This window comes from Mirounga angustirostris, unplaced genomic scaffold (assembly GCF_029215605.1).
Source record: "Mirounga angustirostris isolate CCGP_5_RB_7025 unplaced genomic scaffold, mMirAng1.0.hap1 SCAF_15, whole genome shotgun sequence".
NCBI lineage: Eukaryota > Metazoa > Chordata > Mammalia > Carnivora > Phocidae > Mirounga > Mirounga angustirostris.
The window spans coordinates 92,589,416-92,604,814 of record NW_026991723.1 but is presented as its reverse complement, the minus strand read 5'-3'; the positions used below and the strand labels follow the sequence as shown (position 1 = coordinate 92,604,814).

The 15,399-nt window shown below is 67.0% G+C and overlaps 1 protein-coding gene across 9 annotated transcripts in view; it reads right to left on the bottom strand.

The window, feature by feature from the left end:
• Window positions 1-920: 920 nt before the first annotated feature.
• The window catches only part of GPSM1 (G protein signaling modulator 1), a 28,756-nt gene continuing 14,277 nt past the window's right edge, over window positions 921-15,399 (bottom strand). For 5 of the 9 annotated variants that reach the window (XM_045883505.3, XM_045883503.3, XM_045883507.3 and 2 more), the window contains 5 exons: window positions 9,716-9,786; window positions 8,776-8,952; window positions 4,153-4,309; window positions 3,504-3,712; window positions 921-2,528 (listed from right to left, as the gene is read on the bottom strand). In XM_045883505.3, the coding sequence (XP_045739461.1) occupies window positions 2,322-2,528; window positions 3,504-3,712; window positions 4,153-4,309; window positions 8,776-8,952; window positions 9,716-9,786 (821 nt within the window). In that variant the 3' untranslated portion in view covers window positions 921-2,321. The other 4 variants (XM_045883506.3, XM_064579098.1, XM_064579093.1 and 1 more) reach the window with 3 other exon arrangements.

Sequence of the window (15,399 nt, the reverse complement as noted above, 5' to 3'; positions counted from 1 at the left end):
AAAGACTCGCCCATGGATGCACTCCATGGACAGGTACCAGCCAATAAGGGGGGCTCCTACTCCCAGAGCCACTGAGATGGTTCACACCATTGCTTCCCAGGGAAACCACAGCTCCTGGAACCACAGAGAGGCAACGTGGCACCCTGTGGTACTTGCCTGCAGAGCCTTCTCAGGGCGCCAGGATTCCCAGAGCACCGAGAACTGTTGGGCCGGGGGCTCTAGTGACAGTCCCCCGGGGCCCCTGGGGGTGCCTCCCTGTGCGGGCGTGTCCTGATTGCGGCCCCTACCTGCAGACCTCCCTTCTGACCAGCTTTTGCCCTCCCCACGCCACCCTCACCTCGGGGGTCTCCCGACCCCCCACTCCCGCCATGCTGTGCCGCCTCCTGCGGTCGGGTGGGGTGCTCCAGGCCGAGCGGGTCACCACAAGTGAGGTGAGTGAGGCACCCCCTGCCTCGCCTGCTTCCTGGGCCCTGCATCTGTCCTCCTGGGGACACAGTGCCACAGAGCAGCTGTGGGGTTGGGTGTCTGCTTGGGGTGTGCTCCCCCTCTTCGCAGACGGCTCCATTGCACCCATCGGCCGGTGGTGCCAGGGCTGTGAGGTCGTGGGCGCTCTACACCTCCCTTGCTCCGGGGCCCCGAGCAGGTCCCGGGCGGGTGGGCCACAGGTCTGCAGCCCGTGAGGACTCAGGCCTGGAAAAGCAAGTGCGCACCTGGACAATGTGTGACTTTGTCCAGTTGGGACAGACAGCCACTCCCAGGGCGGAAAACAACAGAACCAACCTATTGCCAAGTGGCTGGCTGGTGGCTCCAGGCCCTTTGCACGGTGCAGGCTTGCTTACCCAGGTAAGGTCAGTCACCTGGGGCCCCCCCAAAAGACCAACATCCCCTCATCCTTAGCACTAATTCTGACACAGACAGCATTCACTTGGCAGACTTTATTTTTTTGGGAAAAAGAAAAAAATGTACCTCTTGGGTTGGAAAGGACCCACTGACAGCATGGCAAACACGCATGAGCAATAAATATGCATGTACATTCAAGTATGTGGGGCGGCCCAGGAGAAGCCTCTGTTCTGGCCTCTGACCCCACCCCCGGGCTCCCACCCACACCCTTCAGAGCATGGTCGCAGCGGGCCCGGGGCCCCCAGGCTGAACTGCGGGGTGGGGGTCCGGCTGCCTCCCCTTGCTTGGAGAGCCTTGGAGAAAGACCGAGGACCCCAGGGGCACCACCTCAGGAGGAGGTGCCCCTCATGCCCCGGGGGCTGTGGGGTCATGGCGTGGGGCCGGGAGCTCGCCAGAGGGCTGGTGGCGAGCCAAGGCAGTGTCCTGCCCAATCCCGTGGGCTGACGATGTGTGGGGGCTGGACCCTCCCACAGGAGAAGGCAGTGATGTCATCTTCCCAACTGAGGGCTGGGTGCTCACCTGGGGGCCCAGGGTTGAGCCGAGCTGAACCCCCCCAGCTTCTGCCGGCCGCCCCGGCCCTGGTGTGGTCAGGGTGCAGACCTGGCTGCCAGCTGGCGTTCCAGACCAGGCCTGTTCTGTCCCTGGGCTTCGGGGCTTGGAGTTGAGGGGTGCCACGGCTCATCCCCACCCGTCCCCTTGCCTCCCTGCTCAGGACTGGGCGCCAGCTGGGGCTGGGGGCCGAGAGCCAGGGCCCAGCAACCGTGCGTGGGGGCACCTGGCCTGCATCAACTGCCTCATCAGGCTCCAGGCTTTCTGACAGGCTTCCACCTTCTCCAGCCCAGAGGAGGCGGGGGCGGGGGGCGCAAGAGGCCGGGACTGGGGCAAGCGCGTCTGCTCTGTCATCCCTGGGACCCCCTCTGGGAGGACAGAAACGTCCATGTCGCTGGCAGGCCGCACAGCAAAGGCTTCTGAGCGGCCTTTGGGGGCTTAGGGGAGGCAGCAGTTTTCACATTTGCCGGGCAGGATGGAGGGATGGAGCTGGGCGGGGCAGGGAGAGGCCATGGAGGGTCTGGAACCAACAAGCTGCAGGCTGGACCTGGGGCAGGGACGGGGCAGGGAGAAGGCCGGGCTGGGCAGGCCTGCAGAAAGCCGTGTCCCGCCGGGGAGCTGGTCCAGGACAGAGGCATGCCCACCCGCCCAGGGCAGCCCCAGCCTGAGCCTGCCACCCTGGGAGGGGGACAGCGTGGGGGCTGTGTGCCCCGCATCTGCCACAGTGGGAAGGGCCAGAGGGCCTGCAGTCAGCCATGGCCTCCAGAGGAATGGGCTTCTCGCGGGGCCGTGGGCATCACAGAGGACGGCGCGCCCCCCGGCCCCGAGGCCAGGAGTAGGGGTGGGGCCAGCCTGGCTGTGGCTGCAGGATCTTAGCTGGCACCAGACTGGCACGGCTGCCGGGGCTCAGGGCTCCCGCCCACCTCCTGCTCGGGGCTCCCGGCGAGGTCCACCCGCTGCTCATCCATCCGTTTGGCCTGCACCCTCTGGATGAGGCTGAAGAAGTCCTCGTCAGGCATGGTGGGGCCGCGGGGCAGCACGTCAGGAGGTGGGCAGCGCTGGTCATCGATCCTGGAGGACTGGGCGGACACAGACACGTGGGTTGGCAGCTTGGGCCTCCCCCACCTTGGAGGGCCGGCCTAGGACGTGGGCCCAGTGGTCTCAGGGACAACGGCCAGGCAGGGGCTGCTGGCCAGCGAGCGGCTCTCCCTGCATCTACCCGTAAAATCAGCTCCGCGGGCAGTGCTGAGAGCCTCTGCCCAGGCCACCCCGGGAAGAAGGGAGGGCTGAGTAACCGCCAGGCACGGGGTGAGCAGGCCGGGGCACGGGGCTGCTGGCTGGCCTTCCGTACTGCGCCCAACACCACCTGACAGGGATGTGTTCAGGAGTCCCGGGGGCAGGACTGGGGGCCGCAGCTCCCTGAGCCCAAGGTGCGGAGCTCCCTGGGGCCCCCCATCAGGCCATCAGGCCAGGGGGCCAGGGCGGGGCCGAGGGGGCCGAGGGGGCCTTTGGGCTTTTGTGCAGGGTCTGGAGCAGAAGGGCTGGGAGCTGGTGCAGCTGCTGGAGCGTGCGGGCATATGGGCCAGGGGCTCGGGGGTTTTCTGCAGGGGCTGGTTTGGAGGATTTTCGGACTCGCCCGGGGCCACGCTTTCCTCTGCTCTGTAGGAATGAAGGTCACATCTGTAAACTGCACCGTCCCGTGTGAGCCAGGCCATGGTCTTTCCTGCAGCCTTTCATGAAGTCCCTGAAACCCCTCTGCCGTCTTGCCCTGCCTGGGGGCGCAGGGGACCAGACCCCGCCATGGCGGCGCCCCCCAGCTGGAGCTCCTGCCCGATGAGAAGGGCTTTCGGGAGGGGGAGCCCAGGAAGGGGCCTCAGGTCTGAGCACCGAGGGCACCCGGTGACACCAGCAGAGCCAGCCTGAGATGGACGGGCCAGAGCCCGCCGCAGGCGTCAGGAGCCTCCACCAGCCACGAGGGCGAAGGGGCCCCGGGCCACCTCGGGGCAGGGGTGGGGGGCAGTGAGCACCCCCAGCCTCCCCAGCCGCAGGCCCACCTGGCACTTGATGAGCATGTTGAAGAACTCGTCCCCCGGCTCCTGTGGGTCCCCGTCCCCGCGCAGACGGCCCAGGTTGCTGTGGGTGACGCGCAGCCCAGGCAGGCTGCCCACGCTGGCCCGCTGGTCGTCCAGCCGGCGGCCCTGGGAGCTGGCAATGAGGTCCAAGAGCTCCTCGGTCTGCGGGGAGGCCGTCAGCGAGGGCTGGGCTGTGGGGGCAAGGTCGAGGGAGGGGGCCCCCCCGCGGGCCAGGTCAGCCTGAGCCCAGCCCCGCCCTCCACACTCCCCCGGGGCATGGGGGTCCCAGGGGTGTCTCTGCTGGCCCCAGACCCCAGCTGCCCTGGGTTGTCCCTGTCACAGGCCCCACGCCCACCCCCGGGGACTCCTCGGTGATGGGAGGAAGGCCTGGCTTCCCACGCCTGCTCAGAGCCCGCCATGCGCCCTGACATGGTATGTTCCAGAGGGCGGGGATGATGACATGCTTCCCAGGATGTAGCTTTGGGCGAGGCGGGGGACGAGGCGGTGACAAGGGGCACTTTTGAAGCTGGTGTGCCCCGCCCCCCAGGAACAAGGGCTCCCAGGGGCACCGTGGTGGAGGGCAGGGAGGGAGCGTGGCAAGGACAAGAGGAGCTCCACGGGGGACACTCACCGACCCTCTCCTCCGGGGTGGGGGCAGCTGTGGCCTCGGCGGCCCCAGGCTGGCCCTCCTCCAGGGGGCAGCGCTGGTCGTCCATTCGGCTGCTCTGGAACTTGCTCAGCAGGTCAAAGAAGCACTCTTCGTCGGAGGATGGGGCCCGAGGGATGCTCTGGGGGGGTGGGGGTGGGCAGCGGCAGTCAGCATTGGCTCTGGCCCAGCCACAGTGGCCCGGCTCTGGTCACCAGGCCCTCAGACCCCTGGACACCACTGAGGGAGCTGCTCAGCCGCGGATAAGGTCAGGACCCTCGCCCCACCTGCCCATCCTTCTCCCGGCATCAGCCCTGTCCAGGCCTCCCACACCCTGCCACCCAACCCCTCCTTGCCCTCCTGGAGCGCTCCCCGCCCAGCCCGGTCACCACCGCTTCCCAGCAGCGTCCCTGTGCCCCACGCCCCCCAGCCCCTGCCCCGTGGGACTCTGTCACACGCTTGTGTCAGCCCCTGCCACGAGCTCCACCTGTGCCCGCCCCTCTGGGGCCCAGGCACCCAGCACAGCACTCACCGGTGTCTGCCAAATGGACAAATCAACCAGTAGTGAGTGCCTGACTAGACCCTGGGTAGGCAGGAAGCCCTGCTGCCGTTTTACATATTACAGTGGTCTGTGCCAGGGCCCTGGCAGCAGTGGTGGTGGATCCGGGGCCGGCAAAGTCAGGTCATATCACCAAAGGCAAGGAGCCACGGCTGGGGGAGGTGAGGGCTCCTGTGTTCCACCCCAGTCCCACCCCTTCTGGGCTTTGGGTGCTACACCCGTGGGCAGGCCCAGAGGACAGATGTGTGGCGGCCAGGATTCCGGGTGTGGGGTGTTCGGGCTAAAGAGGAGGTGCTAACATCCCCCAGCCTCTCCCTCTGCATGCTGGCTGAGGTGCCCAGGGTCTGCTCTGGGTGGCTGGGGGGCAGAGCCTGGACACACTGGGAGCACAGAGACTCTGGGAGATGCCATCACTGTGCAGCCTGGGTGGTGGGGAGGGCTGACCCAGGGGCCACCCGCTAGGTCTAGGCAAACCCTCCTGATGGGACCAGGGAGGGGACGGTGGTTCTCAGAGGGAGGGGGGAATGGGAAGTGGGAGACCAGGCCACTGGACCTGGCTGAGTCCCAACTGGCAAACACACTCCCCATCTGGGCCTCAGTTTACACATCCATAGGAGGGGAGCCTGGAGGGCAGGGCCAGGGCTGGTCCCCCCACCAGCCTCACCACGTCTGGTCCAGGGCTGAGGCCAGGGCTGGTCCCCCCACCAGCCTCACCACGTCAGGTCCCAGCTGAGGGCTGGCTGGTGGATGGGGCAGCTTCCAGAGGCCACCTTCACCTCCCCTCTGACACCAGTGTCCCCTGCCCAGCCCTGGCCTGTCCGCCTCTCAGCTGGCTGGGTCCCAGATCTCCTGACGACCCCTAACCAGCCCACTGCAGAGGTGGATACTGGGGCAAGGGAGCCTGCACACCTCCAAGGCCACAAGGAAGCAAGGGGCAGGCTGGGGAACCCCCAGACAGGCCCAGCCTGGGCCCCCAGGGTGGCACGGTCCCTGAAGGCCAAGAGTGACCCAGGGAGGGGCAGCTGAGTGGGTGGTCCCGACACAGCCCATGTGTGAGCTGGGCTAGCAGCTGGCAGTTCGGAGGACCCCACCCCTGTCCCCCAGGGCAGGCCCAGAGCCAAGGCTGGGGTAGTTCAAGATCCCCCCAACTCAGGGCTCTGCTGTCCTGCAAAGCCCGGAGCGAACTGAAAGCTGGTGCTGAGTGCAGAGGGGCCCTGGTGGGGGTGGGGGGGTGGGGCTGCACTTGGTGGGGTGGTCAGGGCCGAGCATCAGCCCTGCTCTGGTGGGGGCTGCGCAGGTGCCTCCCCAGAAGGTCAAGGGCTGTTCACTGGTCACTTGGGGCCCCAGGCTCAGCCAGGGGTGGGGGTAAGCACAACACCACCCACTGCAGGGGACCCCAGGTGGACTGTGGGCCAGGTGAATGGAGCCAGGCCCCTCCTGGAAAAGGTGTAGCCCTGGGGCTCCTCTTCTCTAGACACATGGGCACCCAGCACTCCTCCAACCTCCCCTGCGCTGCGCTCGGGGCTCAAGGAGCTGAAGTAGGTGCTGTTTGCCCAGAAGCTTCTCCTGGCCTCGTCACCCCTGTAGCTGGGGTGGGGGCAGAGAGGGCCCAAGAGCAGAGCTGTCTGGGCCACCGGTGAAGGCCTGGGGCTTCCCTCGTTTTGGGGGGGATGTGGGGCTGAGGCCACAGGTGTGCAGGGTGAGGCCCTGCTCCCCTCGTGTAGGATGCCACCCTGGGTCCCAGCCTCTCCTTTGCCCCCTGACTCTGGCTCCTTCTGGCCCGCAGGACTTCCAGCCCTGGGTCTCGCCAACTCCTCGCACCCCTGCCTGCCTGGGGGAGACAGCCGGGCTGGTGCAGAGGTGCTGGGGCGCACCCGACAGCCCCACTCCGCCCCATGCCCCGCCCCCGTCCAGCTTCACACGGCCGAGCGCTCCCCGAGCCTCCCCGAGCCCGGGGCCCCACACTCACGCTGGATCCAGCAGCAGGGGCTGGGCGCTGCGCGCTACTCAGTATCCCCAGCCCGGCCGTGTGGCTTCTGTGCTGTCCCTGTCGGCTCAGGGCTTAAATAGGCCCGGGGGGGGGGGCCCATCCCCGCCCCGGCCCCCCACAGCGCTCCCTCGCTCCGGCGGGCGCACGCACACGCTCTGTAAACACTCGGAGACTATTTCCAGCGCGAGGGCTCCTGCTCCGGCCCGCGGGCGGTCGGGCCAGAGGGCCGAGGGCGATGGAACCTGTCTGGGGAGCACTGTTCCTGCTGACAGGGGCCCGGCTTCCTTCCAAAGCGGGGTCAGCCCAGGAGAAGCGGCCTCTTTCTTCAGCCCTGACTCCCGAGGCTGGGGCCACCGCAGCCCCCCGAGGAGCCGGAAGGATGCTGGCCTCTCCCACGGGCACGGGCCATGCGGCCACCACCACCCACAGCGCCCTCCCTGCCCCTGCCACTCGCCACGGGGTCCCTCCCTGCACTGGGCGGTCTGTGGAGCCTTGGCCTCTGGCCGGCCCCCAGGACAACCCTCCTCAGGCTGGCGGGGGGCCCAGTGGGGCCGACACTGGGGCGTCGGGGGAACTGGCTGGGAGCCTCGGCAGGAGGCGAGGACGGGACGGGGATGCGGAGCCCCCAGGGCCCTCTCGGTCCCGCTCCTACAGGGAGCTCAAAGCCCTGGGAGGAGGGCCGGCCCGCAGTTCTGACAGCGGGGAGCTGGGCCAGTGTCTTCAGGGCGGGGGGACCAGCCTGCCACTGGGGTTCAGGCCTCCAGCTGTGGCCAGCCTTGGCACTCTGCCGTAGGAATTTCCTCCAAAGGCGCCCCCATGGCCCGGAGCCCTGCTACATCTCCGAGGGGCAGAGCTGGGGCTCCAGGAGCTGACCCTGGCCTTGGAACCCCAGCTCCACCATTCCTAGATGGGTGCCCTCAGGCCACCTTCTTCACTGCCCTGTGCCTCAGTTTCCCCTCTTGGGGCTGCTGTAAAAGCATGACGCGTGGCAAGCCTGAGCGCTGGCTACTATTCGCGTTTGGCAGAAGGCACCCCCCACCCCGCCGCGGCGGCTAGGGCCAGGTCACCACGTGGAAAAGGCCTTCCTGTTCCAAAGCCTGCTGTGGCTCCCTGGCGTTTGGGACCCTCCCCTACCAGGTGCTTTCTGGGTGGACCCCGACCTTTGGGGCGGGTCCAGCCCTGCTCCCCATGTCCTGCCCCAGGAGGAGCTCCCGGGGCTCTCGACCTCACCCAGCCACACCTCAGACCCCAAAGCCCCGTGTGATGGTGGCAAGGCCCCTGCACTGAAGGCTGGGGGCCCCAAACACACTGTGTGGGCAGTAGCCCCACTCTCCTGCGGCCTCTCGTCATCTCACTCCACGGGCACCGACCCTGGCACCCGACTGGCAGGCTGGAGGGCCGTGCCGGGGCCAGACGGGGTTGGCAGAGGCCCTCCCAGGCTCGTGGGAAAGATGGGTGCACAGCGACATCTGGGGCTAAGAATACCCAGCACGGCGCCCACGCCCCTCAAAGGCTGGGAAGGTGCTCATTAAGCCCTCAGAGGAAACTGTTTTTAGACTAATTCCCAGAGATTTGGACGCAGGTGTTCTGCATGAGGGGGAAGGGGGATTCTAGGCTGACCTCTGAACCTGGGCTCGGCCGGGCCTCCCAAAGCCTGGCCGGCTTCCACAGGGGGACACCTGCCAGGTGGCACTGACCCCTGGCCGAGTGTCCCCCTGTGGAAGGAGGCCCCCGGCGCTCTGCCCCACCGGTCTGAATCCGACCCCCAGCCCATCCGTCCCTCCCCCAGCTCCCCGGCCGTCCATCCACCTCTGAATGCTGTGTACCCGGACAGGGCTGCGGCCGGGCCCGAGGGCCTGCGCCCCCCAAGGCTGTGCTACAGACCCCCATCGGCGAGGCCGATCGGTCCAGTTTCTCTGTGGCCTGGGCCTTGCCGAGGCCGGATGCAACTTGTGGCAGGCTGTCTCTGCACCGAATGCCCTGCGCTCCGGCCCGGGGGGTGGGGGGCCCGGCCCGGCCCAGGGCTGCTGCACAGGATGGCACCCGAGAAGTCGCCTACCGTGCGAGGCACCTGCACCCGGACGTCCGCGCTGTCCAGCGGGGAGTGGCTGCCCTCTCGGGGCCTCTCGGCAGCCTCCAGCCCCTCCTGGTACTTCCTGCTCCTCATGGGGAGAGGGAGCACGTCCCTGCCCGGCCCCCGCCACTCCCCCACCTGGTGGCTGTCTCCATTCTGCTCCTGGGGAGGGGAGGAAGGCCAGGCATGGGCGCGGCTGTCAGCTCCCCGGCGCAGGACCCTAAGGGGGGCTGGCGGATGCAGGGCCCTGTCGACAGACACACACCTCGGCACTCGGGTCGGGGCAGGAGGAGGTGAGGGCCTGGGGGAGGAGAGGCAGGGCAGGGTGCTGGAGGGGCTGGCCCCACGCTGAGCAACAAGTGACCACGGCAGCCCCAAGCCTTGTTCCCCAACAGAACCCCCGACCGAACCCAGCCCCACTGGAGGACCCAGAGGCTCAGAGAGGTTAGCTCACTCCCGCAGGGCTATACAGCTCCCACCTCTGGCAGGTGGAGAGTGGGCCCAGAGCCCTACCCTGCCCAGCTTCCAGTCGGCTGGGGGTTTGCCGAGGCCTAGCTGCTCCCCCCGGGGCAGAGTCTGAGTGGGCAGGGAGCAGACAGGACATTGGGGACTATGGCTGGGTGGGGCTTGGGGTGTCTGCACTGTGTAAGGACACAGCTGGTGGGACCCTGGGATGAAGTGGGAGGGGACAGGGCCTTGTGGGGGCCTCTCTGGGGGCTGATGGCTGGTCCAGCATCTCAGGCTGCAGAGGGCACGTTGGTCTCCCATGGCGGGGATGGGTACAGATAAGAGCCGGGGTGGGTGGGGGCAGCTCGGCCAGCGCTGCCCCAGCCTCAGGAACCCGCTGCCGCACTCCACTTCTAATGGCAGGTGGCTGCCCCTCCGGCCCCAGGGGCCCCAGCTGCCCACCCTGAGCCCCACTCACCCGCTCCAGGGGGAGCCTCAGCAGGCCCCAGGTCTCTGCACTCAGCCTCTGTGTCCTCTTGGGCCTGGCACCTGGAAGACAGCAGGCCCGGTCAGCCTGGCACTGACCCCTGGCCGAGTGGTGGGCTGGCCCAGGCCAGGGCTCTCTGGGAAGAGTCGGGCTGTCAGCCTGCACTCCGGGGGCTGTCAGGGGAACTTCCCATCTCACGGTCCCCGAGGGAGGCAGACGCAGCGTCTACATGGCCTTGCACCCCCCGACTGGACAAGCAGTCAGGCGTGGAGATGGGGCAGACCCTCTAGGGCCTGGGCGGGGTCTGGCCTTGGTACTCCCCACAGGCCCAGTGTCTGAGCTCCTGCCCGTGCCTGGGGCCTCCCCACCGGCCTCCGTGCAGTCCTCTCCTGGAATGCCCTTCCTACCTCCGTGCAGATGGGGCCTCAGACCCTGATCCACGGCACTCTGTTCACCCCTCAACCAACACGCACGTGGACAGCCCAGTCCCCCCACTGCCGAGCGCCCCTCCAGCTGCACACCCACTGGGTGCCCCAGGGGCCCTTGCGCAAGGGTGGGGCTGTGCGAGGTAAGGAAGCGCGGCAGGTAGAGCGAGCGAGGCCTCTGGTGTGCGCGGATGCTCCGGGGGTCCTGTCCTGGCAGCCCCGGACCCTGGACCCACTACCCTCCCTCAAGCTCAGTGACTGGTCAGACCGGGCCGCGGGCCTGTCGCCGGCAATGCAGAGGGAACGCGTGGGAAGCATCTTACAGGGCCTGGCGTGTTGTGGACGCCCGCAGCCTGCATGGCAAGGAACGCTGGCCCCCCGTGGTCACCCCAGCATGGCGCTGAGCTCCACGCGTGACACCCACAGCGGAGAGCGGCAGCGAGCCCTCAGCACGGCACCCCGACCCCAGCCTGGGCCCACACCTGCTGCCCAGGACACGGTCCCCAGAGGGAGAGGGGCCGGTTCCGGGCGTCATTCAGACCAGCGCAAACCAAACGCCTAGGGCTTCCTACGAGCGGGGCAGGTGTCCAGCCCTTCTCCCTGTCCTGGCCTCCGGGTTCTGAGGAAGCCACACCCTGTTCCCCACTCTCTAGAGGCCTTGGGTGGAAAAGCGGTGATCGGAGGAGGAGGGCATCGGTGGCGGCTGTCCCGGGAGTCCAGGGAGGGGACAGCTGCAGCAGCCTGACCAGGAGACGGCGGCCAGTGGCTCCTTGGGCCCAGGATCTGGGGCTGTCCGCCGCCCCTCCCCCATCCTTTCGGCTGCTGTGGTCAGTGCCAGGCCTGCCCCTGCCCCCCGCACACAGCCCCTGGCCAGCAGGCATTGCCCAGGTGCCAAGCCAGGGAGTACCGTCTCTGGGCACGCAGCCTGGCCTCGTGTTATGCGGCCGAAGGAGCTGGAGCAGGCCCAGAGAGGGGGTCCCCTCTGCTTGTTTCCTCATAAGGGCACCCACCCGAACACCATCTATCCACCCCGGACTGGACAGGGTGGACCGCCCACCCCGGCAGACGGGCAGCTCTGAAGGGACAGTAGGATCCGTCCCACACCGACTGGTGCCTGGGGGTGGCGCCCGGCTGTGGCTGTAACGGAGGAGCACCTCGGTTCCGGGACAGCCGAGTGGCCCTGTCAGGATGGGCAGGCCACTGTGCGTGGCCCCTTACTCACCACAGCCAGCAACAAGCCGGTTCCATCTCCCGCCACGGGCCGGCTGACGGCCCCTTCCTTGGCTGCTCCCTGATAGCCGGGGGCCTGATTCGATGTCCCCAGCTTGTCTGCTGGGCCCCGCCTGGCTGGACAGTCAGGCCCCGGCCGCGGTGGAGGCTGAAATGCCCCTCTGAGACCCAGTGTGTGTCCGGCTCCAGGGTGGGTCCCCTCATGGCCCTCTGAGTCTGGCTAAAGGCACCCTCTGTCTGGAGCGTGGGCTGCCCTCACTGGGGCATTCAGCCCACAGCAACGCTGGCACACTGCCCGTCCTTCCCACCCCAGAGGGCAAGGTCTGGAAACTTCCCTGAGCACCACCCCACTCCTGCCTGAGTCTGACCAGCACCCTCGTCATCATTTCTGCCCTACAGGCTCGCGATGTGCCCCTCCCATGTGCAGCTTGTCCCACTTAGGCGGGCAACCCCGCTTTCTAACTGCTTGGCTGTGTCCCCCAGCTCCTTCCTGCCTTCAATCTCTTCCCAAATCCCAGCAGCTCCACCTTCAAAACAGACCCAGAATCTGACCCCTCCTCATCTTGCTGCTCTCTTTGCCCCCTGTCCATGCTGGGGCGGGCCAGAAAGATGCCCGCAGGGCCTGAGTTAGATCTTCTTCTGTTCACCCTGCAGGGGCCCCTTGGCATGGGGAGGGGCTTACACAGGACAGGAGCCCCCCCCCCATTGCTCCTCCCAGCCAGGCTTACCCAGGCCCCAGGACCTTTGCACTGCTGTCCTCCATTTAAGTTCAGGCTCACTCCCCCCTCCCCTTCCAAGTCTTTGCTCAGATGTCACTGCTATGGACCAAATGTTTGTGTCCCCCACATTCCACGTTGAAGACTCAAACCGCAACGTGATGACATTAGGAAGCAGGGCCTTGAGAGGTGATCAGGGTTGAGCCGAGGTCATGAGGGTGACCCCAGTGTTGGGATGGGTGCCCCTATAAGAAAACACCACAGAGCTTCCTCCAACCCCAGACCCCACCCCGCTGGCTCCCTGCTCTCACACCTCCAGCCTCCAGAAGCATCGGAAGTAAATATCCATATTTTTAAGCCGCCTGTTCTGCGGTGTTCCGTTCCGCAGCCCGAGCTGACGGAGACGGCGGCCCCACACGGCCCACGCACACTCACACCCAGCCTCACGGCTGTTCCTTCTTCCCAAACACCTGTAGCGTGTTATCTGTTCACTACTGTTTGCCACACACTCGTCGCCTCTGGCCGCCTTGGCCGGTCTCACCCCCTGATGATGAGCAGGCAGTTTCCTGTTTATTATGCGGGGCCCTGTCTGTGGCTCCCCAGGCACCGTCATGCCCGCTGCCCTCCCAAGACTCTGGATACCGGGGCTCAAGAAAAGAGACCGCCAGCCACAGTCACGGGGCCTGGAGGGGCAGAGCCCGGGTCAGGACATGAGAGGTCAGGCCCACTTGGCAAGCTCCGGAAGGTCGAGCCAGGAGCAGCCAGAGAAGGGACAGACATGAGGACAGCTAGGACCCCCGGCGGCCTGTCTTCAGCTGTGTGTCACAGGGGCCTGGCCTGCAAGCGGGCTGCAGGCCGCGTGCTGAGTGCGCAGAGGGACAGGGAGGCGTCCACATCTTCAGCCCTCCCCAGGGAGTGCCCTCATCCCTGCCAGGCACTATCCTCAGGACAACCAGTGGGCCCAGTTCCCAGGACAGGACCATGGGGCACAGCTGGGTCAAATCACTGGGTCAGCTAGCCAGGATTAGGCAAAGCCAGAGCCAGAGCCTGCAGCCGAAATTGTGGCTCAGACATTCACTCTGTACATCCCAACTCGCTTTGGTGGCCAAACGCAGTGTCCATGGACGGCCCATACCCTGTGGGACAGAAGATAGCCAGGCCCAGCTCCCCAGGGCTCAGGGCTGGCTCCATCCTCTTATGAACTGATCATGCTTCCGCGTCCCGGGTGGGTGCAGTGGGATCTCCATCTGACAAACCCATCCACCCTGGGCCCCTCACCAGAGAGGGCAGGGGCATGGCACAGCAGGAGACCTCAGGGGACTGACCCAGACCCAGGCAGCAGCGGCAGGAGGGGCCCACGTCCACCCAGACTCGCTCTGGGGTCTCTGTTGGGATGGGGCCTGCAAGGCTGGTGAGGTTAACCCACAAACTGAGCCACAGCCAGCGCCAGGCTCTGGGTCCTCCAGCTGCATAAAGGGCTCTTGTTTTCATCAGGACAGGGAAGAAAAGCCGCTGGGTCCTGGCCTCTGGCTAGCCAGCTACGCCCCGCCCACCGCGGCCCCGCCCCGGTGCTCCCCTGGCCCCCTTCAGCGCCCCCCACAAACTGACAGGCTGTACACACACAAGTGCCCCATCCCTACCCCGAAGGGTCAGTTCTGGAAACTGGGCCAGGCCACCACCCACGCTCCGTGTGCATGCACGGAACCTGCCCTTGCAGGAGCCCTGTGGTGCCCCCGCCACAAGGCCCTGCCCCTGCCAGGCTCACCTGAGCGGGGGTCTCCTCCAGGGCTGCCCAGACTCAGGGAGCCCCAGGGCCTGAAGGCCCCCAGAGCGGCCCAGGGCCCGCACACCTGCCTCCATGGCCTGAGCGGGCCACTCTGGAGAACGGCCCGTGTGGCGGCGGCAGCCTGGCGGGGAGGGGACTCCCGGGGGCCCTGGCTGGGAAAGGTCTGGGCACTGGGCAGGGCAGCAGAGCCGGCCTGGGGAGGACAGAAGCTGCCTTGTTCCCAGCACAGCCCAGCCGTTCACCCGTGATGTGCCCTGCCTTTCCCCAGCTCAGAAAAGGGAAAATGGCAGGAGAACCTGGGGCTGGCTGCGCCCCCGTGGGAGCCTTTCCAGGAGCCCGGCCCAGCCTTGCCCCCACTTGCTGCTGGCTTCCTCAGAGGGGGCCTCGCAGGGCCAGGGGCTCCAAGCAGAGCTGCCCACCCTCAGAAAGACACCACCCAAAGGGTCGGCACCGTCCGATACATCCTGGGGCAGGGTGGGGGGGCGAAGGGGGAGCCCTCCTCCACCCCCCCACCCCTTCAGCCACAGCACCCCAAAATAGGGTGACTGGGGGTCCCAGAGGGCTTTGCACCTTCACTCCTGTCCTCACCCCGAGTGGGAGTGACACATGCCCCCCATTTCCCGGGATAGGCCAGGCTTAGAAACCCCCAGCATTAGGGAAACCCTGCAGCCCCTCCACCACAACCTGGAGCCTCTTCCCCGGCCTCCTCCTCAGCAGGCCTGAAGCTCTGGAGGCTGGGGCAGGGCAGGCACCCCCGGGAACACAGCCACGAGGGGACTGGGGTGACTCCCCCCAAACTCAAGAACCACAGGTTGGGGTCCGTGCAGGCGGGGAGGGGGCAGCTAGCTCCCTGCTCGGAGCCTGCACCACACCCACCTACAGTCACTTGGGAAGCCAGCTCAGGGCGGCCCCCCTCCCAGGACCCCATACTTATCCATTTGCTTTGCAAGGAACATCCTGTTCCCACGTGCCCCTGTGTGCCTAACAATGTTGACCTGTATGGGGCGACCGGCAGCCCGCGAATGAGGTCATTAGAGCTGCCTTGGCTCATCCCGGGCCTCACCTGCTTAGCACCCCGAGCACGGCTCTCCGCCTCTTGGCTGATGCGGCCTCCCCCTCCGGTCCCCCGGCCCAGCCCTCAGCCCGGAGCATGTGGAGCACCGAGACGGGAGCAGTGAGCGCCCTGTCCTCGTCCTCCTTGTTGGCCATGGTGTCACCAGGTGATAAACCAGCGGGGCTCAGGGTGACGACAGGCCCTCACTGCCCCAGAGACCAGGAAGCACAGGCCTGAAGAGCTCACGTTCAGGCCACGCCTTTGTCCACACCGTCTCTGCCCCTGAACGCTTTTCTCCCCATGCTTTCCAATCTCCTGACTCCTGACTTGACCCCGGGGAAACAGGGCCCCTCCGTCGGTGCCCTGAGCACCCTGGACACCCGGTCACCTTGCACCCCCACTGGGCGCTCTGGAGCAGGGCCAAGCAGCGGTGCCGAGGCAAACACCCCCAGGGACGGACCACC